This window comes from Mytilus edulis, chromosome 4 (genome assembly GCF_963676685.1).
Source record: "Mytilus edulis chromosome 4, xbMytEdul2.2, whole genome shotgun sequence".
Taxonomy (NCBI): domain Eukaryota; kingdom Metazoa; phylum Mollusca; class Bivalvia; order Mytilida; family Mytilidae; genus Mytilus; species Mytilus edulis.
In genome coordinates this window covers 77126823-77153163 of record NC_092347.1, presented here as the reverse complement: position 1 = coordinate 77153163, position 26341 = coordinate 77126823, and the positions used below count along the sequence as shown (strand labels likewise).

General features: G+C 33.6%; 2 protein-coding genes across 2 annotated transcripts; one reads left to right on the top strand and one right to left on the bottom strand.

Moving 5' to 3' along the window:
- On the top strand, positions 1 to 26341 carry LOC139518528 (uncharacterized). Its single transcript, XM_071310028.1, has 4 exons — positions 1 to 58; positions 16754 to 16840; positions 22028 to 22202; positions 26255 to 26341. The coding sequence occupies exons 2-4, from the start codon at positions 16768 to 16770 to the stop codon at positions 26310 to 26312; spliced, it is 306 nt and encodes a 101-aa protein (XP_071166129.1). The 5' UTR covers positions 1 to 58; positions 16754 to 16767; the 3' UTR covers positions 26313 to 26341.
- Positions 12386 to 13969, bottom strand: LOC139521537 (uncharacterized). Its single transcript, XM_071315013.1, has one exon. The coding sequence runs from the start codon at positions 13967 to 13969 to the stop codon at positions 12386 to 12388; it is 1584 nt and encodes a 527-aa protein (XP_071171114.1).

Genomic DNA, 26341 nt, shown 5'->3' with positions numbered 1-26341 from the left:
ACTATAAAAGGCAAAGCATACGTTCACACTGTCTCACATCACATTCTATTGGAATCAGGTAAGACGTTTTCATAAGTATTTGTCAATGTAGCTAGCCATTACTTCAAATGTATAAAAAAAAACCAGTCGGTCAAATATTCCAATATTTTCAATTTTGCAGAGATCTCTATTAACAAAACCCATTTTTACAGATGCCGTGCTGATATATCCTGACATTGTGCTGGTCGGTCCTGATACCGTGCTTTAGATTTTTCACAAGATGTTAATATTATCATGATTCAAAAGTTGCTAAGTCATATGTTTTTTGTACTGACTACTGTTAAAAATTATTCATGTCACCTTTTTGTTTGACCGTATACATGCCTTTCCATTGTAGTATTAACGTTTGCAAATAATGGCAACCACATAATATTATGCGGGAACTTGGTCCCGTCTTTGTAATTCGTTGTGTAGTCTTTCTTTCATGGTTTTATAAATTCTTTTTGCGGGGAACTGCTGACATTGATGTTACATTATTTTGGAACTGGCTTGGACTCTGCATGACAACAGGACCTTAAAAGAAAATCCTGTCTGCTAACTACATTTTATTCTGATTCACAGTCTAACCAGGTGCGGATCCAGCCATTATAAAAAGGGGAATAGGGTGCCCAACCCAGAGTAAAAGGGAGGGGGGGTTCCAACTATATGCTCCGATTCAAATGCATTGATCGGCCAAAAAAGGGGTTCCAACCCGCCACTGTAATCAATTTACAACAGATGCAATACAGATTACATTTAAACATGAAATAATTCACGATAAAAATCGAACAATAATACAAAACCCGACAATAGTATACGCGCCACCAATCATAAGCCATAAACAGTCGTGTTATCTGTTAATCAAGTATCAAAATAAGAACTAAATTTTCAAAGTTATTTATATGAATAAGTTAAATACCTTTTTCATAAGTTAAGAATCTTTTATTTAAATCATTTACCTTCATTCTATCTCAAACTTTGCCTGCTAATCTGGTATTACTTTGCTTCATAAAAAAGAATGGCCAACGTAGATACAAGTATCTTGTCTTAAGGAGTGATAAATACTGCTTTGTAAAGAATCACTCTGATTCAAACAAAAAAATTCTCTGAAACAGATATTATCAGAATGCTTGATTTCTTGATTGACAACATATTTGTTACGTTCGGAGGACGTGTTTTTCAACAGACTGTCGGCATTCCAATGGGAACAAACTGTGCCCCTCTACTTGCCGACTTGTTACTTTATTATTATGAGGCTGACTTCATGCAGGAACTTCTAAGAAGAAAGATATGAAGTTAGCAATCTACTTTAACTCTACTTTCCGCTATATAGATGATGTTCTTTCACTAAACAACTCAAAATTTAGTGACTATGTGGAACGCAACTATCCCATCGAACTAGATATAAAGGATACTACAGATACAGTTACGTCGGCTTTATATCTTGACTTACATGTAAAAACTGACAATGAGGGTCGGTTGAAAACAAAACTTTACGACAAAAGATATGATTTCAGCTTTCCAATTGTGAACTTTCCATTTCTAAGTAGCAAAATTCCAGCAGCACCTGCATACGGGGTATATATCTCCCAATTGATACGATATTCCCGTGCTTGCATTTCCTATCATGATTTTCTTGATAGAGGGTTGCTGCTTACTAGGAAGCTATTGAACCAAGAGTTCCAAATGGTGAAGTTGAAATCATCCCTTCGTAAATTTTACAGACACCATCAAAGGTTGGTTGACCATTACGGAATAACCGTTTCACAAATGATATCGGATATGTTTCTTAATTACGTCGTTACTACAATCCACTTCCCCTCATATATGTGATCTACCGAATAAGACTATTTACCGAATTTGTAATCACATAAGCAACACGACGGGTGCCACATGTGGAGCAGGATCTGCTTACCCTTCCGGAGCACCCGAGATCACCCCTAGTTTTTGGAGGGGTTCGTGTTGTTTATTTTTTAGTTTTCTATGTTGTGTCATGTGTACTATTATTTTTCTGTTTGTCTTTTTCATTTTTAGCCATGGCGTTGTCAGTTTGTTTTAATTTTATGAGTTTGACTGTCCCTTTGGTATCTTTTGTCCCTCTTCTGCTAACCGACCTTGCGAGGGCTGTATAGCCAGTCAAGGTCGTTAAAAACTTCCATTTGTTGACATCTTCTAAATCTTAAACTCGTTTCTTTCAGGCTGCTAACAACATTTTATTCTGCTTCACAGTTTAATGAACCAAATAGTTTGTTTTGCACGACTTTAAATACTGGCACGACTTTAAATACTGGCAGAACTGGGCTTAATTTGACACGTAAAATTTTGTTACTGAATACAATAGCGTTCTTTGTTCTCATTTTATAAACAATGGACTATATCGGATAAAGGCAGACTTACTTAATCTTTTTGTATTGTTCACGTCTATTAATTTTAAAAGTATATACAATTATCTTTATGTCTTCAAAGCTGACACATTTGTCAATAAGCTGGGGGACATTTTTGAGACAACGTGATCAAATATGATTAAATGACCCTAAACACTTTACATTTATATTTTTTAGGAAATTGTTCTAGAAAAAATGTAAACTTTCTTTAATGTTTTTTATTAACGTCTATTCTTCTGCCATTTTAGTTTACAAATTAAATGATAAATATTCCCTTTAACTTCAGTCTGTGCAATTCTTCCATTATTCACAATGTTTACCAAAGCTTTACTTGTAATTTATTAATAAATGTTATCTTTAAGTATCACACAGTTTTGCATCATTATAATACTACGAACTGTCAAAGAACGGATATAAATGATGATCAGGCTGCACCTAATTTGTAACCGTAAACTTTATGAGAAACCCTTGCTTATAATTTGTGTATCTTTGAAGTTATTTTTGATTAGATTATGTTCTGTACCCTTCTCCGTTTAAGATGAAATCAACTTCATTGCAAAAATTGGACTCTCTGTTGAGGTTTCATTGTCCCGATAGCGGATTTCCGATTTTTTGTTTTGATTGACAGGTATTCGTGTCACGTGGTTAATTATCCTTAGGTTCACCTAAAATATCTATAATACTAAATTTCGAGGTCCAATTTGTCAGCCGTCATCACGTTAAAACGACGAATAAAAAAATTCAACTTTATATATAACTAATATAGTACAAAGGTGTAGATTAAAAATTACACCACTCCAGGCCCTTTTGTTTTCCACGTAATTAATATTGCCAATAATAAGGAAGTTCAGGGTCGAGTCCGATACCGATACCAATAGTATATTCACCTGTTACCTATTACCTTATCTGTACGTTTCACATCTGACAGGTGCACCACCAAACGGTGTATTCATGATTAATATGCTAGAAACACGGGTCATAATCACAAGGTTGACACTACTTAATTGTCAAATTGTTACCTATTGTAGTATTTTAATCAGTGAAACTTTCTAAGATAACAACACAAATACTAAAAATCTGGACAAAAATAAGGCGTAAAGGCACAGTTTTCAATTTGTTAGCGGGCAAGACGTAAAACAGCGAATCAAAGAATTCAACTTTATTTATAACTAATACATATCTTTTGTCGTAAAGTTTTGTTTTCAACCGACCCTCATTGTCAGTTTTTACATGTAAGTCAAGATATAAAGCCGACTTAACTGTATCTGTAGTATCCTTTATATGCTGTTGAAAAATGCTCCATTCCAGGATCTTTTGTTTTCCAAATAATTAATATTACCAATAATTGATAAGTTCCAGTTCGACGGGTTCAAACATAAAATTTGAAATCAGAGAAAAGTGTGTATCTTATAATCGGCATGACTTTATCAGATGTCAATAATAATACTAAAATAAGGCTTGCGCATAGTTATATATTTTAATTCAGTCACAGACCCGCGATATCACGGGTGTGTTCTAGTATTGATGATAAAGCTATGTTAACAAATAAAATACTTTTGCATTTACCATGTGTACCTGAAATAAATGTTTTTACACGGCGATAAACTAATGCTGATTAAAACTAGGACTATCTTAACTAATTTCTTCTTTATTTTAACGTTATTGTCAAAGTGGATTTGAAAGATTAATAGTTTTCTTATTGTTTACACCAAATTATAAAACATACTGATAATTATAGTCAAAACATAACAGTTGAAAATAAAACAAATATAGTGAAAATGCCGGCTTTTTACTTCACAGCCAAGACAACAACGCGTCTAAGGTTAATAGATCATAATTAATCTAAATAAAACAAGAAATGTGCAATAAACCAATGTTGGCAATTTCTGTTTATAACTTATTTCTATCACATAAGTTATTCGGATGTCGGGTCTAATAAATATATAGCCTTAATGTTTTGAAGGTTTCTAAACTTCGTGCTTACATGTACATTTCGATCAGGCAGCAATAGTCGTGAAATGACGTACTTTCGTATTTCTCATTGTGGAACGTATTGTATATATTTTCACGAAGTCATATCACTGGTAATAAAGAGATAATCGTAACTGCAATTACGATTACCCCAATATGGCGACGGCAGATATAGGTGAAATCGTTACAGTCATTTTTCTCACATGTAGTATGTTTTTGTCACTAGTTACTCAACTGCAAAGTTTTTCTATACCATTACATCATATTTGAATCGTAACGGTGCACTGGAATTGTCTAAGCGCTTTGAAAATTGCCGTTGAAAAATTCAGGATGATAATCGTAACTCTATGGAAATTTTCTTGTTTGATAATCGTAATATCTTTATCGGATAATAGTAACTGAAAAATGTTAAATGTAACTTTCAGCATTTCAATGGTATTGTGTGTATTAAAATGCAAATGTACCGTTAATTGATGACATTAACGGAAAATAAAGATAAATGAAGAAACTTACAGGTTAATATCTAAGACAAATTTACTTGTATATCTCTCGATTTATTGGCGTTTTTCTACAAAACCGTGATTTCTTTTCCCAGCCACTTTTAAAAAAAAATGTGTTTGATCTTTACAAGTAATTTTTTGTGCAGTCAGTACATGGAATTATAATTAACATTTTTCAAGCAAAGAAACATACTATTTTTAGAGGGACTAAAAAGCTATAATTGATTCCTGAATGATTCAATAAAACCAAAATGGCATTTCCCTAAACCCCCTATCCAACATTCATGCTCAATGTTTGCAAGAGATATAAACATAAGACAAAAGAAATGATGTTTTAATAACAACAGTTTAATTGTTGACAAAAAAGAGCCCATCACATGGACCACAGTGATACCGTATTTTTGTTTATGTCCACTTCGAAACGATTCAAATCTCCTTCAGTATCTGGTTTTAAGATTATAAAATAAAATCAGTGTGCAGCTTAGTACGTGTTTTGCTGAATATAATCATTTTTGTTACTATTGCAATTTAGAGATTGTGGAGGAAAAAAAACATGTAAATATGTCCACTACAAAACGGTCACCTACGAAACAAGTATTGGAGATTTTTATTTTTTCAATTGTATTCATGCAAAACAAATAACAAGGGTTAGTTTCATGTAATTTTCAGTATGTTATCTATACTATTAAACGAGAAGACCTCATTTTGTGTGTCGCTTCTCCTCCTTCCACAATAAACTAATCATTATGCATCTGTGTTCTAAAGGTACCTTGCATAGTCGCATTTGTCATCTATTCTTATGACTATTCAGTTTGGGTTATTTTGTGTGAAAAACGAAAATAAAGGTGTCCGGATTTTGTTCCCGTCACCAGACTAAATTATAAGTCATATAAGACTTCCGGTTTTAAACTTGCACATAACTTTCAATTAATGGAAACACAAAACATTGATACAAAAAACTGGGTTTTAACAAAATATAGCCGAAGAAAGGGACTGACAATGTGAATTTGATTTTGTCTGGGTTTTTTTTAATAAACAAAATAGTGTTCATGTCTGTATCAACTATCGGTGTTGTTTATAAATAAAACAGAACGAATTTTTTTCACTAGCAATTATTACTCATATAACAATTTTAATGCTCAGTAGATACTACTTTTTTCACTTCCCTTATGATAGTCAACTAGATAGACTCCGATTGGGGAAGGTTGCACACATGCGCATATAAACACCGATCTTTTAACTCGAGTTAACCCGAGTCGGACGAATCGAAGTAGGCCGAGTACTCGGGGACACCAGGGGCGGATCCAGCCATTTTAAAAAGGGGGGGGGGTCCAAACTACATGTCCCCATTCAAATGCATTGATCGTCCAAAAAAGGGGGTTCGGACCTCCACCCCCTACCCCCTGGACACTCACAGGACAATAATTTTCGCGTTGATAGACTCTCTTTAAATATACTTTATTTATAGCATAAAAATAACGGACTTTGGTAAAAAGGGAGAGGGCTAAATAAAATTGTCCTGTCTCCAAATACCTATGAATTTTGATACCTTTTCTGAAATTTTCCAGACACAACAACTTTTGCAAAAATACTCCCTACAGCAACAGTCTGCATACTTTCAAACCAAGCTCTAAATGCCCTCGATTCCAATATATAATATTCCAGTGATCGCCTTGGAGAAGAAACTTGAAATTGATAGTTGATGACATACATTTTATTTATCGTATACGTATGTTCATAGTATACAGAAACGCGAAAATAATGGAATTTAACAGAAAACAAAAAAATAATGGACTTTGGAAAAAAAAGGGAGACTGGGGCATAATAAAATTGTCCTGTCACCAAGTACCTATGAATTTTGACACCTTTTACAATAATTCTCCCTGCAACAGTTTACATACTTTCAACCAATTAAGTTCTTAATGCCCGCGATTTCGCGGGTGTGTTCTAGTCAACATAGAATATGGTTGATGTCAACTACGAAACTTTTTGTCCACTACGATCGAAACGGTTTTGTCCACAACGACACTCATCAAAATGTCCACTATGTAACATAAGTTGTACGTTGAAATATGAAGTACTGTTTAATATTTATCGATAAAAAATGGTTCTCACATTCAGAAACAAATTAGATCTTTCTAGTTTATAAAGTAAAACAAACTGGAATGTCTATAGGAGACATTAAAATGCAATATGTGCGTTTAAAAGCAGTTTCGTGGCGGACAAATATCCCCTACGAAACAGTTCATACATTATGAAAATAATATCATTTCAAAGAGTATTTAAGATTGCACTTTTTATTTACAAACAGGTCTACAATAGAGGTATTCAAAATAACTCTAGAAATAAAAATTTCGACAAGTTGATTTTTCATTTTTTTAGTTCTGAAATTCACACTTTTATTGAAAAATGCCCTTATAACAGACAACAATATGCATAACCTTTTAATATATACATGTACCTGTTCAAAATATTGACAATGACGCAGCTGTCGAGTCAGGTATTGTGGTAAGTAGATTTCTAATTGTTTTCAAAGTTTCAATGTTATGTGCGCGTTTAAGATGTTTTTTTATTGGAGAAAATGGAGGAGGATTAGCAATATCCCATATCCCAAAAGTGCAAAACTTTTGTTCTAAATTTCTCGTCAAACTCTCTGGCGAATACTAAACGTCTTTCCTACTTAATTATGGCATAAAGGGTATGGGCTTGAATTGAACCAGCAGTCGCTTCCCGGGGGAAGAAATAGCACATATAGCCACCTGCATTAAATGATTTCAAACAATATTTACTATATTTACTTTGTTTTTATTCAGGATAAATCAATGTTTTTTAAAAGTCTCAGGGCCAGCTGAAGGACGCCTCCGGGTGCGGGAATTTCTCGCGACATTGAAGACCTGTTAGTGACCTTCTGCTGTTGTTTTTTCTATGGTCGAGTTGTTGTCTCTTTGATACATTCTCAATTTCTCAATTTTATTAATCACAAATCACAGAACGAAAAATGCCAATTTTCCTCAAACCACGAAAATTTATACCCACGAAAATAAATGAATCCACAGTATACGTTTTTAGTGTCAATATCAATAAAACACTATCCAGTTAAGATTATCTTCTAATTTTTTTATAACATAATTACGATTATATTTTTTCCGAGTTCCAATTATCATCCCGAATTTTTCAACGGCAATTTTCAAAGCGCTTACTAGAGGTTTCCAGATTTGCTACGTATCAGGTACGGTTGGTACGTAACACAACCGTTGGTGCTGTTTGGGAGGATAAATTTAATGCATGAGATTATTGTATGTATCATGATGAAAATAGAGAAACAAAATTGCATATCAGTGATAAAAACCTTAATATTTTATTTTATTACGATTTCACTGCTTCTAGAAAACCTTGCACGTGATTTTATACGATAAAATGTATTTGGTGCACAAGAGAATGAATCAAACAGTCCTTACTGGAACTGAGTTGCCTCGACCTTCATATTCTAAATATAGATTTGCGTTTCTGTATGGCTATGTTTTTGTTTTCTGTATATTAAGAAAAGGATTAGAATAAAGAATGTTTTCTAATACTTAAATATAAATTTGAATAATTAGAAATTACTCATTAATAATATCTTACTCGTACCTTACTGGTGTCGTTAATGACTACATAGACGGATCCAGGGGGAGGCAAAAATTTGGTTGATTATATAGGGAATCACTGAAGCATGAATGGAGCCCCTCCTTTTATGAAAAGTTCTGGATGCGTCACTGAACTAGTACACGTGCTAATGGCAAAAATTAGTTCAAAATTGTGTTGACTTCTTATTAAAATTAATTTTTATTAATTAAGCTATCTTTTCGATCAATGGAGCAACATTTTTTCATAAAACGCAACACACATTGTAAAACTATCGATCTTTCTTTTTCCTTATATTTTGTCACTTATTAATTACTCAAAGAATGGATAAATATGTTTAAACTAACTAACGAAAACCATTTTTTAAGACTAAAGTCGAAATATTTATCTTCACGATGTTACTTTGAACATCGTGTTCGCTTATTATTATTATGTCACTAGATATTGTTATTACATTAATATTTGTAAATATTGTCGCGAGTAAAATTGTGTATTTCACGTGCCTGCGAGTAGTATAATATAATCTACGAGGGGTAATGTTAAATCAATATCAATCCTTTAATCCTTTTGTCGTACAGCATTGCCAGAAAACTTCATACAACACAGCGTATTTTGTTGACCGAAAACGGCAATAATTTGACGCTATATTTTCGGATAGTATCTGAAGTGCAATAGACCTCCCGCGACCTGACGGATGAAAGATTTGATTTTATATTAAGTTTGTCATTTTTCTTTTGTTATTAAGGTCAATTTATTTTGTTCAAATTCATTTTATTTGATCATGTTTTCTAAAAACTTACCAAAATAAATACAAAACTTTTACATTTTATAATGATACATAAAGTTATTACAAAAACAAATTATAAAGTTTTAAATTTGTTTTGTAATTTAGCTTCTTTGTATCTATATAGTTTCACGGGGAAATAACTCTTAACTTTTAACCTTCCGTACCGACGGTTACTTGCAACGGTTGCTTGAAAGCATAATCGAGTGCACACACTATTGTTTCCTACGAAAACAAGAAGAAACCACATGAAATTAGTCCCAAATTACAGCTAAAAATTCTCAAAACAGTTCTGCATATGATTCCTAAAACATTTTTTGATATAACGTGTATACATCAATAATTTTCAAAAGTTAAATGACGGCTCCCACTTCTTCTTTAGTTACAGAATACCATTCTGGCGCATGCCTGATTGAGGTTGCTTTTTAAAATTAATTTCAATTTTTCTTTGTTTTCAAGATTTACAATTTTTATTGAACTTTTAATTTTTACATTTTTTTTGAATTTTTTTTTTAATTAATGCGGGGTTCACACATTGCCGATTATTGCTCCCGTTTGAGATCAGACAGCGATACGACACGAAAAGTGAAAAAGTCGGATTAGTATCCTCAATTATCTGGAATGTCCTATTATTGTCTGAACGCAGTCGTTTAAGTTCGTAACAGATTCCTACTGGTCGGGAAGGGTCCGAATAGTTCGGCAAACACCCCGACAGTTAGGTGCGTCCCGTAACATTCGGGGAAACTCAGCCGATTTTGTCTAGACGGATTACAATCGTGCCTATGTCGTGACAGATTCTGCTGTATCGGATCGAATTCCTAACAATGTTCTGTGTATTCGGGACGGTGTCCTGTGGAACGGGAATGATCTGGAGAAGTCCCGACAATAACAGAATACAATACGACTGAGACCAGACAAAGCCGTTTGCAATGCGATAGAGCGGACCGTGATAGGATTACGTTCCGACAGTACCTGATCATCCCGATTATGCCGACAGTTTTCGAACGGATAACTTCCGTCAGCGTCGGTTCACTGTCTTGTCACTATCTGATCTCTGTCGGATTACATTCGGTAGAATCGGGACGCAGTCGTGACAGACTCGGTCGAATTTTACCTGGCGAAAGATACAAATCGAATTTCCATCCACGATTCACAGGATCTTGATCAGACTTTTGACAAATTTTAATCGGGAATGGTCCTGTCAAGGACGGCAGTAAAAATCGTGAATGTGTGACCCCAGCTTCAGATAAAAACAATAGGTACATTTAGTTTAAGTGAGAAAAGGTTTTAAGGAGTACTTCATGGGTAAGTGCATCCTTAAAGTTGTCTGTAGAAGTTTTGTTTGAAATTTCAGGTGGTAGTTTATTCCAGTCTTTGATTGTTTGGCTGAAGAATGAGAATTTAAAACTGTCTTTATTGCATTGGAGCTGTCTGAATGTTAATTGATGAGTAGATCTTGTTTTGGACTGGCTTTTTATCAGAATATCTTGTGATGGTATAGCAATTTCGTTATTTATTACTTTGTGGAACATTTGTAATCTGGTTTTAAGCCTTCGTTCTTGTAGAGTTTGCCATTTCAGATTTTGAAGCATATCAGATACACTGCTGGTGTTGTGAAATCTGTTGCATGTATATCGTGCAGCTCTTCTTTGCACTTGTTCCAGTCTGTATATATTTTCTGATGTGTATGGGTCCCAAACGGTACAACAGTATTCGAGTTTTGGTCTTACTATAGTTTGATATGCTCTTTCCTTCACTAATTTTGAACTAATTTTTAGGTTGCGTCTGACGAAAGATAAAGATTGATTTGCTTTTGCTGCTGATTGTTGTATATGTTTGTTCCATTTGAGATCTGAAGAGATTGTAATGCCTAGATATTTAGCTGATTGTACTTGTTCTAGGATATGACCGTGCATGTTGTAATAGAAGTGTATTTGTTTTTTCTTTGTTGAGACTCTTAAGATGTTACATTTGTCAGGGTGGAATGACATGAGCCAGTCTTGTTCCCATTTAATAGCTGCTTCTATGTCTTCTTGAAGCTTAATACAATCGTTTTGGCAGGTAATAGGCCGGTAGATAATGCTGTCGTCTGCAAAGAGTCTTATTTGGCTGTGTTTAAGGTAGTCAGGTAAATCATTGATGTAGATTAGAAAGAGTATTGGTCCTAGTACAGTGCCCTGAGGAACGCCTGATGTTACTGGAATTTTTTCAGATGTCGTGTTTTCGAGAAGGACTGTTTGAGTTCTGTTAGATAAAAATGATTGGATCCAGTTTATTGCTTGATCAGAGATGCCATAGTGTTTTAATTTGAAAAGTAAGCGTTTGTGTGGCACTTTGTCAAATGCTTTGGCAAAATCCATGATAACTAAGTCAGTTTGTATATTTTTATCGTTGTTTTGAGCTAGTTGGTGTATAAGAGATATTACTTGAGATTCACAAGATCTGTTTGCTCTAAAACCGTGTTGTAGTTCATATAGGATGTTATTTGCTTCAAGATGTTTCATCATATTGCTAGCTAGTATATGTTCAAGTAATTTACATGAGATACAGGTAAGTGAGATTGGTCTATAATTACCAGGATGATGTTTGTCTCCTTTTTTAAATACTGGTGTAACGTTTGCATGGTTCCAGTCTGATGGTACTTTGCCTGTCTCAAGAGATTTGTCAAAAATGATTACAAGTATGTCCGAGGTTATTTCGATGTTTTCCTTCAGTATTTTGCCAGCGATAGTATCTGGTCCTGTAGCTTTATTGATGTTTATGTTTTTTATGAGTTTGTATACACCTTCCCGACTGATGTTAATTAGTTCCATTTTAGGGTGTGTACTAGCTTCTTTCGTTGGTATTTCTGTGTTAGTTTCTGATGTGAAAGCAGATTTAAATTGTTGGTTTAGTATGTTGGCTTTATCAGAGGGGTTTGTATGGAGGGTGCCTTCGCTTCTTAAGGATGCAATGCCGGTGTTTTCTTTTCTTTGGCTTTTTATATAAGAGTACAGCTTTTTTGGTTGTTTGTTGAAGCAATGCTGATCTGGTTCTTTTATGTCGATGTCAAAGATCATATTTTCGATGTATGCCCAGTATGCTATTCTCATCTCTTTTTGGAGTTAGGTCTTTATCTCTTTGTATTTATTTTTGTATTTTGAGTCATGACTTTTCTTTTTATAGAGTTTGTTTTTCTTTCTTATGAGTCTTTTCAGGTCTCTATTTACCCATGGTAATTTTGATTTTTTTCCAATTACTTTAGTTGGTATATTTTTGTTGATGGTCTCTGTTGTTTTTGTTTTAAAGGTGGTCCATAGATCATCGATAGTCATATTTGTCTTGTTTGCTTTTAAATGATCATATATAAGAATAAGGTCTTTCTTTATGTTCTCCCAGTTTGCTTTTTTGTATATTAGTGCTTTATGTGGATGTTGTTTTGGTGTTGGTATAGCAAAGTTGATTTCACAAAAGACAATATCATGGTCGCTTCCACCTATTGGTGGGAGGGTCTCAACTCTGTTGATAAATGATGGGTTTGTCATGCACATTAGATCTAAAGTTCTGTCATTTCTGGTGTTTTTGTCAATTACTTGTGCTAGGTTATTATCATCCAGAATATTCAGCAGTTGTTGGTGTAGTGCTGGATCAGGTTTGTTTGGTAATACCAAGTGTTTTTCCCAGTTTATGTGCCCTAGATTAAAGTCACCACTCAGCCAGATGTTTGCATTTGTTTTCTTGCATGCAGTATTAAGAGAGATACCCATGTTTTCTAATGATTCCCCTTTATCTGAAGGTGGTCTATAGTAAGCACCTAAGTAGAGCGTTTTACTATTTGGTGATGTTATTTTTGCCCAAATTATTTCACAATCTGTGTCAAATTCATTTACTAGTGATGATACGTATTTATTTGATACTGCTAGTAGTACTCCTCCATATCCATCTTTTCTATTTTTGTTGTATACGGTGTACTTTGATGGTGATATATACTCGTATGGTGATATAGTATTTGAGAGCCATGTTTCTGTGCCATAAATTATGTCTGGTTCACAAGATTCAATTATTTGTTCTATTTCAGGCTTTTTATTTTTCATAGACTGAAAATTGATGGTAAGTGTTCTCAGTGGTGTTTTACATGGATTAGGTTTGTTTTTGTTATTTCTGTATTTCCCCTGTTTTTTTGGTAAGGGTGAAGATGTAAAATTTGGTGGCCCGATGTTATCCACACCATTTGGCTCATTACTTATGTCTAATTCTGAATAACTGTTTGATGTCTCAATTGTGGTGTTGAAAGAGGTTGTGGAAAAATTTGGCATGCCACAGTTGACGCATTCCCATGAGATGTTACTGTTTCCTAATATTTCATACATAGAGCGATTAATTTGTTGGCAGTTGATGTGATACCACTGTCTGCAGCTGTCACAGCAGACAGCTTCAGTTTTCCATGTGACTGCACGAGTGCATGTTCCGCAAGGATATTTTGGTGTACGTGGCCCTGGGTTTGGTTCAGGGGCATATGAGTTGGTAAGTAGCAGACTACATAAGTACATAAGTACTAGTTTGTCATATTTTATCAATGATTTCTTTGCCTGTATGTTAAGCATAAGTGAAGAAATGTTTGACTTACTTGGTTCTTGAGATGACAAGGTTACTGACCAATATCGATCTGGAGCTTCACTGTTGAGCTGAACATGTGTGTTGTTTGCCATGTTTACAGTTTTGCAGTAAGTATGCATATCTAAATTTAACGATTTTCCAATGCAAGTCATGAGTAGGACTGTTGCAAGTATAGTTTTAATTGTATTCATGCTGTTTGAGACAGTTGGTAAAAAAGATAGAAAATAGAAGGATGTTAATACAGGTAGACTTACAGTGTTAATCTTCGTTCCTTGGGCGACTCAAGGATGCAAGGTTACTGTCTCTTGGTTTAGCCTGTTTGGTTTTGGATAGAACGTGATAAGTTTGTTTACTTCCGGTTTTACGGTTTTAATGGTCACATGATTTATTTGGCGGTAGCAACTGTCAAATTTGACAGATTTTATGTTTTTTTATTTAAATGTATTTAAGCAGTAAATTTTTGAACAATATGTGTATTAAATGAATTCAAGTTGATTACGATGATCTAGATAATGATAAATATCGTGATTTTAGTGAAAAATTAATATTTTTCGGGAGCCCAAAGTTTGGCCTACTTCCTCTTTCAGACATGCGCAAAACTTCGTACTTCGGTAGTAAATCTGGAAACCTCTACTAGACAATTCCAGTGCACCGTTACGATTCAAATATGATGTAATGGTATAGTATCGTTCTAACTACTTTGATATTTGAAAAAGCTTGCAGCTGAGTAACTAGTGACAAACACATGCTACATTTGAGAAAGATGACTGTAAGATTTTACCTATATCTGCCGTCGCCATATTGGGATAATCGTAATTGCAGTTACGATTATCTCTTTAATACCAGTGAATATAGCGTATCGAAAAAACTCTCGGCTAGTGAAAGTATCGTTCTAACTACTTTGATGTTGAGTATTTTATACTGATTGGTGTAACGATGTCCAGACCCGATAGTATAATAGTTTCAGGCTATGCCTTTAGAATTTAGAATTTTGAGTTACATTTAAAATTAATATTAGACTGACCAATTTTGAGGGATTAAGTAACAAAAAGAATATTTGGTGATTAATAGTATATTCTTCAGAGACCAAAAGACATTATTATAAGTATCATAATAGATAAACTTTATTAGAGTATGCATGGTTTACAAATCAACAACACAACGTCAACTTTTACTGTTCTTTTAAGAATTTTAAACCTACAAACAATTACGAAATAAACAAACAAATAAACAAACAAATAAGTTGAACATGCAATACATAGTCCTCTACCGGTAAAAAATCATTGCACTGGAACAAAATGACTAAACAATAATGAAAACTGATAATATGCAGTCAAAGGAAAAATTTTGTGAAGAATCTCTATTTGCATATATTGGTCAAACACTATAATAAATTTAAGATCAATATCTGTTAACATGGCGAAAAAAGGTCTGGGGAACTTAATATTTGCATGAATTTTTAACTCTGAGGACTATAACTCTGCACATAATCCTCAGATCGGAATAAAATTCATACTTGATCTGTAACTTGCCATGACAAAAATTCTAAACACAATATGAAATAGATTTTTAACCAGCATGACGGAATAAGTATAGACAATTGATTTGCCGGACTGATGGACGGACAGACTTACAAAGACAGACAAAGAGACAGACTGACGGCAAACATAACGTTTTGCCGGTAAGGGACTAACCATAATTCATTTAGACGGGTGTTATACTATCTATCTTTATCAGCGTAGAATCAAAACCATCAACATCAGTCAGCACTTACATACCAGCACAGAACGTTCCCATCGTAAATACCATTAACAATAAATGAAAAAAGGCTTTATATTTTTTCATATGTTAAGCAGTACTGATGCTATAAAAATAGATTCACTTAAACTATCAGATGCAGATGGATGGTGTTGTTGTATTAATGTACCATTTTTAAAATTGTATTTGTGTTAGATGTTCATGTTTGAATAAGGTACTATATCAAGGGATAATACTCAATGCTGCATATTTATCTGTTTTGTTTTTGTCGCGCTACAATATATATCGTAGAATAAAGGTTGGTTTTGGTGAAATTGAATTCCTATTGAAACATTTTAATTGATTTTAGACAAAACCCATATAACCAACAATTAAAAGGAATATGAACAGTTACATATCTATTTATTCTAATCTCTATTAATGACCGCTATATCTCGTGAACCTATGAATTAAGAGTAATTTAAAGTAGATCATAAGTATATGTTTCCTGCAATAAAGTTATTTTATACTTTACCAAAATGAAGATTTTGCTATGCTCTTTTCAAAAATATAATAAAAGGATAGGTCATGGTGCTATTTTCAAGCTATGAGTAGTTGAATATTGCCTAAATATGTCAGAATGGTAATGAAAAAGCACATTTTTGTGCATAAAAAGAAATCTATGAGATAGAATTTTGAAACAAGTTATGAAAAGATAGGTTTCATAATATGTTTTAAGAAAATAAAAAGACAAAATGGTATCATCCAACTTATTTTTTTGCTACAAGTAAAAATTATTCTAAAACACAAATATTTGGTATTTGTTTAAATATTTTAGATAATGCAATAAATCAGCTAGTTTCTTCATATATATAAACATTCTAACAAATAAAATTGCACATCTGTTTACAAATTTACAGCTTTGGGCAAATAACTAGACCAATCGTAGTACTGCAATAGTACTATCAAAGATGGCGGTATACCATGAATCTACCTGTAGATAACTACCTTATCATTAAATAACATTTTAAAATCAGTTCCAATTTGAAAAATATTGACATTTCTAGATTATACACTGTATTTGGTTTTGATTTTAAAGTAGTTTTCGTTTTCATTAAACTATTGTTATCTTCTTTCAGTTAAAAACTTAGAGATGAAACTTGCCTTTGCTATATTGGTGTTAATTGCAGTAGTTTGTTCTGCGCCACAGAAAAGATTCATTTTTGGTAAGTGCTCAAAGGGCAGTGATTTTATCTTCAACATTTGAACTCAATCATACTAATTTGACAATAACATAAATAAATCTTAATTTTATGTTATATTAAGTCATATAATTTTTAATATTAATAACTAGGGAATAAATTCAAGCACGGATTGCAATAAATATAGCTCTTTAGTCTATTCGGTTCTGTCTGTTTAAAGTCATAAGAAACCTCAAATCAAAAAAAATTAATGCATATGATTTTTATAACTCAATGGATAGTTTTCATTATAAAACTTATGTACATATACTTTTTTTCTGAAGAAAATTCTTTAATTTATTCATATTTAGAAGAAGTTTACTTTATTTGAATAGCTTCCTTCCAGCAAGCTATTCCCCCGACATGTTTTCCGTATGCAAGGTGACCTCAGTGTGACCCATCTCGTAAAAATCCGGTGACCACAATACGCATGGATGTCCTTAAAATAAACTATTATCTGAATTTACATGTTAAACACGTTCTCAATTTCCATGTTTTTTTGTTTATTTTTCGTCAATTGTTGACAAACAGGTGACAATCGTTAAACTTCGGCTTCAAAACACGAACTTTAATTACCTGCCATATTTTCACAACAACACTGACCGATTGAGAACAAAAATTGACAATTATACGAAATTTACACGAAAAAAATGATAAATTCGAGCACAGAAGACGAAGTTTAGGATGTTTGTATGCATTAGTTCAAGAATTGGAAGAACATTATTTTTCACCGGTCACTCGTTTCTTATGACTTTAATATCTTTGGCCACTTTTACGTTCATTATTGGCTTACAAATATGAATATTATAAAGAGTTTATACCAATGTGTGCACAATCAATCCAAAATATTCTAACAACAGTTGTGTATATCATTTGTGTACTATTTTAGGATGAAACATGTAAAAGCTTTGTTCTTGTTTTGTTAGTATTACTCATACTCATACTCATAGAAAGTAAAATAAAAAAACCTTCAATGGAAAAAATCTATAAAATTTTAGGTTCATCAGACGAAAGATGTTGACCACTTTTAAAATACTTAAGTGTCTATTTCATTTGATTCCATTAGTTTATGTGAAAGATTTTAACTAATTTTAGTAATTGAAAACGATCCGATTCAAGCCCAAATATAAAAAATCTACCGAATATGCCGAAAAATGTCACTTTTCAGATGGTTTTGTCAAAAATGAAAGTGGTCGCATTCGTGTTCATCCTGAACCTTTATATATGTAATGTATTATCATTAAATACAACTTACATTCCAATATTAAAGATGAACACTAATGTGGCCGCTTTCGTTTTACACGGAAACCGTCTAAAATTTAACCAAAATGCTAGAATTGTGAAGATTTCAAACAAAAAATTCTCTGTAACTGATATTATCAAGATGCTTGATTTCTTGATTGACAACATATTTGTTACGTTCGGAGGACGTGTTTTCAAATGGGAACAGACTGTGCCCCTCTGCTAGCCGACTTACTTCTTTATTACTATGAGGCTGACTTCATGCAGGAACTTCTTAGGAAGAAAGATTTGAAGTTAGCAATATCCTTTAACTCTACTTTCCGCAATATAGATGATGTTCTTTCACTAAATAATTCAAAATTTGGTGACTATGTGGTACGCATCTATCCCATTGAACTAGAGATAAAGGATACTTTAGATACAGTTAAGTCGGCTTCATATCTTGACTTACATCTAGAAATTGACAATGAGGGTCGATTGAAAACAAAACTTTACGACAAAACAGATGGTTTCAGCTTTCCAATTGTGAACTTTCCATTTCTAAGTAGCAATGTTCCAGCAGCACATACGATATTCCCGTGCTTGCATTTCCTATCATGGTTTTCTTGATAGAGGGTTGCTGCTCACAAGGAAGCTATTAAACAAAGAGTTCCAAATGGTGAAGTTTAAATCCTCCCTTCATAAAATTTACAGACCCCATCACGAGTTGGTTGACTGTTATGGAATAACCGTTTCAAAAATGACATCGGATAAGTTCCTTACACGAAACGCGCGTCTGGCGTATAAAATTATAATCCTGGTACTTTTGATAACTATTTACACCACTGGGTCGATGCCACTGCTGGTGGACGTTTCGTCCCCGAGGGTATCACCAGCCCAGTAGTCAGCACTTCGGTGTTGACATGAATATCAATTATATGGTCACATTATAGATTTTCTGTTTATAAAACTTTGAATTTTTCGAAAAACTAAGGATTTTCTTACCAAAGGAGTAGATTACCTTAGCCGTATTTGGCACAACTTTTTGGAATTTTGGGTCATCAATGCTCTTCAACTTTGTATTTGTTTGGCTTTTTAACTATTTTGATCTGAGCGTCACTAATGAGTCTTAAGTAAACGAAACGCGCGTCTGGCGTATAAACTTATAATCCTGGTACTTTTGATAACTATTTACCTCGGAACACGTTAAACACATTTCTTTGTAGAGTGATCTATATACAGCCGAAACAACATTTTTCCAAAAGACCAAAAAAGTGAAAATTTATTTTAAAAAAAAGCATTTGAATAACAGGTGGAACAAATGATGTTCTTAAACCCTGCTGACTGACATTGACGATTGCCAGATAAATTTATCACGAGATGTATAAATAGTAACAGAAAACTCTAAACGTGTGGCAAAGATGATGAACCGCAAACATGAGAGGCTATGTTTTTTTACACCATATCTGGATTTCGACAACCAATAAAGGCAACAGTAGTATACCGCTGTTCAAAATTCATAAATCAATAGAGAAAAAACAAATTCGGGTTACAAACTAAAACTGAGGGAAACGTATCTTATATAAGAGAACTATGACACAAAAGAGACACAACACCGAAATATAACACACACAGAAACGAACTATAATGTACGATGACCATAAAAATGTCTCTTCAGTGATGTTTGGAATCGAAACAGTATTTGAAAAGCAATATAATTTAACTCAATTTAGGATAGACTCTCAAATTTTAAAGAGTCGAAATATGATGAACGGATTATATAAACCTGGTGAAAAAAATATAACACAAGCCCACACGAAATAGTTTTAAACAAGTCTAAATTAAAAAAAACAACGTTCAAACCTGTGATTGCGTTGAATAAAAACCGCAATTTTTATACGTGTGTATGTAAAACCAATTTTGATTTTGTTATCAGAAAATTTGAATTTAACTACGTTTTATTATCATATATATGTATATACAACTCGTCTTAACATCAGCTCAACAATGTTAGATCTGTAAATTTGCTTTTGCAATTTTTTTATAAACCATTCTTAATTGAAAACAACGTTCAACTACGTTTTATTATCATATATATGTATATACAACTCGCCTAAACATCAGTTCAACAATGTTAGATCTGTAAATTTGCTATCGTATTTTTTTTTATAAACCACTCTAAATTGAAAACAACGTTCAAACCTTTGAATGCGTTGGATACAAACCGCACCTTTAATATGTGTGTGTGTTACACAAATTTCTTTGTAGAGGGGGATAAATACAGCACAGATAACATTTACCAAAAGACCAAAAAAGTAAAAAAAGTCTATTTTAACAAAACACATTTGACTAACAGGTGGAACAACTGATGATTTTAAACCCTGCTGACTGCATATATATATATACACAGATTCATAAGTCCACAACTGTATCTTGTCATTGCACATGTTTTTCCTTGACTGTTTATGACGTCTTAAAACTAAATCTATTAAAGGTTTGATGTGTACTGATAGATATTTTAGTATCTCATGCATGATTTTCTTATTAGTTGTTATTTACTTTGAACTAGCTTCGAAAACTCTGAGATCTGTACTTATTCATTTTGTTCTCTTGATGTATAAGTACCGGTCCATGTCCACTCTACGTTTTTGTTAGACGTTAGCTGTATTTATATTTGTAACTTATAAGTTGAGCCTTTTCAAATGATTTTGAAAGTTTGTTATAGTGTTGTACTGTTACACCCTTGTCCCAGGTTGGTGTTTTCAAACGAGTCATGTTTTCTTAAAATATTCTGAAGTAAGTCAGTAACCTGGAAGTTGTTATCAAATATAAAAAAGAAGATATGGTATGATTGCCAATGAGACAACTATCCACAAAAGACCAAAAATGACACAAAAATTAACAACTATAGGTAACCGTACGGCCTTCAACAATGAGCAAAGCCCATACCGCATAGTCAGCTATAAAAGGCCCCGATAAGACAATGTAAAACAATTCATACGAGAAAACTAACGACTAAATAGTCCGTTTCCATGTTTATTTACGTTTGTTTTTCGTTGTAGTAGTGTTTCTATTGGTCCATTCTTTTCCTCTTATAATTCATGTTTTCATCGGTTTTAGTGACAAAAATATTTTTTTCGTTTATTGTTTTATACATGTATTAGACTGTTGATTATGTAGATTTCATTGTTTTACATTAGTCACTTTGGAGCCTTTTACAGCGTACTTTGCGGTATATGATTTGCTTTTCGATGATCGCACTGCCATGAACTGTAGCTGATAATTTCTATCTCTTGTAAAGAGTAGTCTCATGGGCAATCATAGTTTTAGTTTCTGTGCAGTGCTTTAGGACTTGTCATTCCAATGGTTCTCATTTTTGACATGGAATTGTCCGATTTTTCTTCGACATATGAGATTCGAGTGTTCTCCTGGTATCTTCCGAATTGTTTTGTGAACAATGATATAACTAAATGATCATATGCATATCGATCAAAACCTATTTGAAAAGTTTTATGTAGAATAAATTTTTTTAATTCAATTGATTGCACTATATCTGCGATTTCTTTGTATCGGCTCCTTTATTCATATGAGACAGTCTTAAGAATAAGTTATATCTGCTTGAAAGTTTAAGTTTTACTATAAACGCAGTGGAATTCAATGCAAAATCATTTAAATAGGTACATTTAGACTTCTTAAAAATTTGTAATATTTATGAAGAAATAGAAATAATAAGAATGTTTTAGTGAGGAAGCATTCAATAGTAAGAAATGATAGAAAAGAAAATGAAAATGACATTTAAAAGTCATTATGTAGTCTTTTACAAATGGCATATGTCTTAATATTATGACAAGCTTTAAATCGTCCCGTAACTATGACATTTTTAGGTTAATGTTAGTTCACTTTTATTAAAAGCAGATTTTTAAAGTTGTTACATTCTTTTTCATATTTCAGATGCTATTTTTGGTATCAACCAATTTCAAAATTTGGATAATCTTCCAACATTAGTAGACGAGTTAGTAGGTACAGTAGGTACTGATGCAACTGAACAGGCATGTGAAACTAAATGTCACACACTCATCCAAGCAGATCATCTCCTTCAATTCGGATGTCCATTGATTTGTAAAAAGTAATATATATATTGGTTTTAACAATTTCCTTATCATTAATGATGATATGTATACTATCATGGAACATTTGTATAAATAATACATACTTCTGGTCCTTTCAAGCTTGCAGTTCATCTGACGGGTGTGCATTTTTGAAGATTTACAACTATTTTAGTATAACCATTGGTGGCCTGCGGCTGTTGTCCGCCCTTTGTTCGGGTCTCTTTGATACATTCTCCATTTCCATTTTCAATTTTATTTAATACATTTCTCTGTTCTTAAAATATTTGTTAAACTATTCAAAAAATTCAATTCAGTGAATATAGTTATAAGCTATAATTTAGTAAGAAAATATATTGTACGTCGCTTGAAACTTTTCATGCCTTATATATCATGTACTGTAGTACGCCGCTAGATTAAAACTGACGTGGAAAGGTAACACATGCCCACCGAAAGCTCTTTTTTTGAGAGCCCAGGTGGTCGTGTGGTCTAGCGGGACGAATGCAGTGCAGGCGATTTGATTTCACGATATCACAGTAGCATGGGTTCGAATCCCGGCGAGGGAAGAGCCAAACATTTGCGAAAGCAAATTTACTGATTTAACATTGTTGGGTTGATGTTTAGACGAGTTGTATATATATATATATATATATATACATATTTCTGTTTAGTATTAGATTTATATTAAGATCCATTTTGTTACATCTTGTGATCAATTTTATTTGGAAATCGCCAATGGCAGTCAGCAGGGTTAAAGAACATCAGTTGTTTGACCTGTTAGTCAAATGCGTTTTGTTTAAAAAAAATACTTTTTTTCACGTTTTTGGTCTTTTGGAAAATGTTGTTTGTGCTGTTTTTAGACCCTTCTACAACGAAATTTGTTTTACATGCACACGTATAAAAATTGCGGTTTTTATCCAACGCAATCATAGATTTGAACGTAGTTTTCAATTTAGACTCGTTTATATTTTTTGGTTTGGGCTTGTATCATATTTTCCTTCCTGTTTATATGATCCGTTCGTCCTATATTGACTCTTAAAATTCAAGAGTTTGTCTAAAAATGAGGGTACTTTTTATATGGCCTTCCAAATACTGTTCCGATCCCTAACATCACTGAAGAGACATGTATTGTCGAAATCCGGATCTGGTGTACTAAAAAATATTGACACCGTATGTTTGTGGCATAACATCGTGGCCACAAGTTATTTTTTTTCTGTTTAGTATTAAATTTATATTAAGATCCATTTTGTTACATCTTGTGATCAATTTTATTTGGCAATCGCCAATGGCAGTAAGCAGGGTTAAAGAACATCAGTTGTTCGACCTGTTAGTCAAGTGCGTTTTATTTAGATATACTTTTCACTTCTTTGGTCTTTTGAAAAATGTTGTTTGTGTTGTTTTTAGACCCTTCTACAACGAAATTTGTTTTACATGCACACGTATAAAAATTGCGGTTTTTATCAAACGCAATCATAGGTTGGAACGTAGTTTTCAATTTAGACTCGTTTATATATACATATATATAAAATGACTGAATAAATAGTCAACGATCAGTCTTACAGGGCGATGGATCATGTAATATGATTCTGTACACTACAAAATATAATACATAACAAGTCAAAAAGGGTACAACATCACCATTAAATAACTATAAAATATACAAATATTAGATATTTCGGATAACAGATATCCTTCTTCGGTAACAAATGAATCATGTCAATTCAAATTAAGACTCTATCAAAATCTTGATTTATACAATTTAAGCGAACGCTGGAAAATTTTTAAAATTTTCAAACACACCGCAAAGACTACAGAAATATGCCAAAAATAAAAATAGTTATTTACGATGTGAAATGGCACATCTCTAGATTTCCAAAGGTTGTGACAGTTGAGATGTTATAACTGCATTGAGGCAGTCCTCAAACAAAAAAAATCAAAAATGTCCTAACCGATCCAGGATGGTATAAATTAGACAACGGTAGGGCAATTACAACAGAAACTACATATTTAAGCCTCCCAAACGAACCTTTATATAATGAGGTAAAATAATTGAACGTGGCAACGTACTTATACAGCATCCCGAATCAATGGAAACCTGTAATTTAAACTGTTATTTTTTAAAATAATTTCGAACTGTAAAGCCAGTACTAAATCCGGCGTTGTTTAAAACAGGTGGTCACACGGCAATGAGGGACTCGTTCTATGTTTTTTCATTTATGCCCTCTGGGGAGACTGTCCGTAACTTTCTTATCCAAAATCTTTCCCGAGCGACTCTGTCGATCTTCGACCAACCCTCGTTGTGGTCTATAATCGTGATGGTAAGGTTTTGAGATCAATTTGTGTGTGTCCAGGTGATCTCAAATGACGACTTACGGGTAGGTCGGGCTTGCAAGTGTAGTCACTTCGATGACCATATATGCGTTTGTTAAATGGCTGCTCTGTCTCGCCAACATACTGCATGCCACATCGACACTGAAGGAGGTATACAACATTCTGGGTTTTGCAAGTTACATTGCAATATATAGTGTACACAGACCCAGACGAGTGGCAAGTGAATGTTTGAGTATTCATTATTTGTTGACAAGTCAGGCAACGTCTGTTACCACATGACTTGCACCATCCTGCAATTGAAGAGCTTTTATTTGAGGAGACGTCAGCTCTAACAAATACGTCTTTCAGACTTGCTGGTCTCCGAAAAACTAAGACAGGAGGATTGGGAAAGATCTTGGATAATTTAGGGTGTTTGGCAATAGTTTGCCAATTGGCACAGATCAAACGTGTTTGTAAGAACAAACGGGACTATTTTGCTGCGCCTCTTCTGTTTGTACTGTAAGAGGTCATTGCGGCAGTTATTGTTAACGCGCGCTAACCCCTTATCTATGTCCAATTTCTTATAACCTCGTTTTGTCAAAAATCCGCGAAGTTCCTGTAACCGTTTCGTGACAGCCACCTCAGAGGAGCAAATCCACTTGACTCTGAGAGCTTGACTGTACGGGATACTTTTTGTACAGTGTTTGGGGTGAAAGCTTTGGGGAGAAAGGTATTGATGTTTATCTGTGGGTTTACAGTAGAGGTCTGTTGATATGACACCATCCTTTATATATGTGGTTGTGTCTAAGAAAGATATCTTAGAGTCTGAAATTTCATACGTAAATTTAATTAAATGGTGGGCGTTGTTTGCAAGTCTGATGAAATCATCCAGTTTTTGTTGAGATTCAATCCATTTCATGTCAACATCATCAATGAAACGGAACCAAGACAAAGGTTTGGATAAAGATGCTTCAAAAATTTGTTTTTCTAATTTGCCCATGAAAATATTGGCGTAAGACGGTACCATTTTCGTCCCCATCGCCATATATATACAAGTACGTCTGAGTCAGTGACAACTCTACAACAGATGTATCCATCGGATCGCCATCAATGATGGTGATACATGGCTGTGTACATAATGTATATACAACTCGTTTAAACATCAACCCAACAATATTAGATCTGTAAATTTGCTTTCGCAGGCGATTTGGTGTCACGATATCACAGTAGTATGGGTTCGAATCCCGGCGAGGGAAGAACCAAACATTTTTATATATATATATATAGCAAAAGTAAATAAACACGGTCTACAGAATGTATATAAAAAAAAAAAATTTGCAAACTACATTTCACATTAAATAATAACAGTTCGTTAAAATATTGCCACAAGCGCTTTCATGCCTTCTTGCAATCTTCAGGCGACGTTTTAACAATGTCCTTGGCGACACTGCCGTTGGTAACGTTTATTACGTTATTGTAACGTAATGACCGTTACCAACAACAGTGTCGTCAAGGATTCGAACCCATGTTACTGAACCCATGCTACTGAGATATCGTGACACCAAATCGTCTGCATTGTAGCCGTCCCGACTTGTGGCATATTTCCCCTTCGCCTTCGGCGGATATAAACTCTAAGCCGGGAATGTCACAGTATATTCCCTGTTTGATACCTAAATAACATATATTCAATGTATATATATATCTATATATATTTGTGTATCTATATTGTTTATTAAAAGTATCTATTATTGTATATCAACAGTTACCAGACTCTGATTCACCGATTTGGACATGCAACAGATGCACCTACTTCAGTTTAGATACAGAAAATAAATCTACAAAATTACAA

Coding starts and splice junctions, on each gene's coding strand:
- LOC139521537 (XM_071315013.1), bottom strand. CDS start 13,969: ATGGCAAACAACACACATGTTCAGCTCAACAGTGAAGCTCCAGATCGA.
- LOC139518528 (XM_071310028.1), top strand. CDS start 16,768: ATGAAACTTGCCTTTGCTATATTGGTGTTAATTGCAGTAGTTTGTTCT. Junction 16,841..22,027: donor ACAGAAAAGATTCATTTTTG/GTAAGTGCTCAA, acceptor TTCATATTTCAG/ATGCTATTTTTGGTATCAAC. Junction 22,203..26,254: donor TGTCCATTGATTTGTAAAAA/GTAATATATATA, acceptor GTATATCAACAG/TTACCAGACTCTGATTCACC.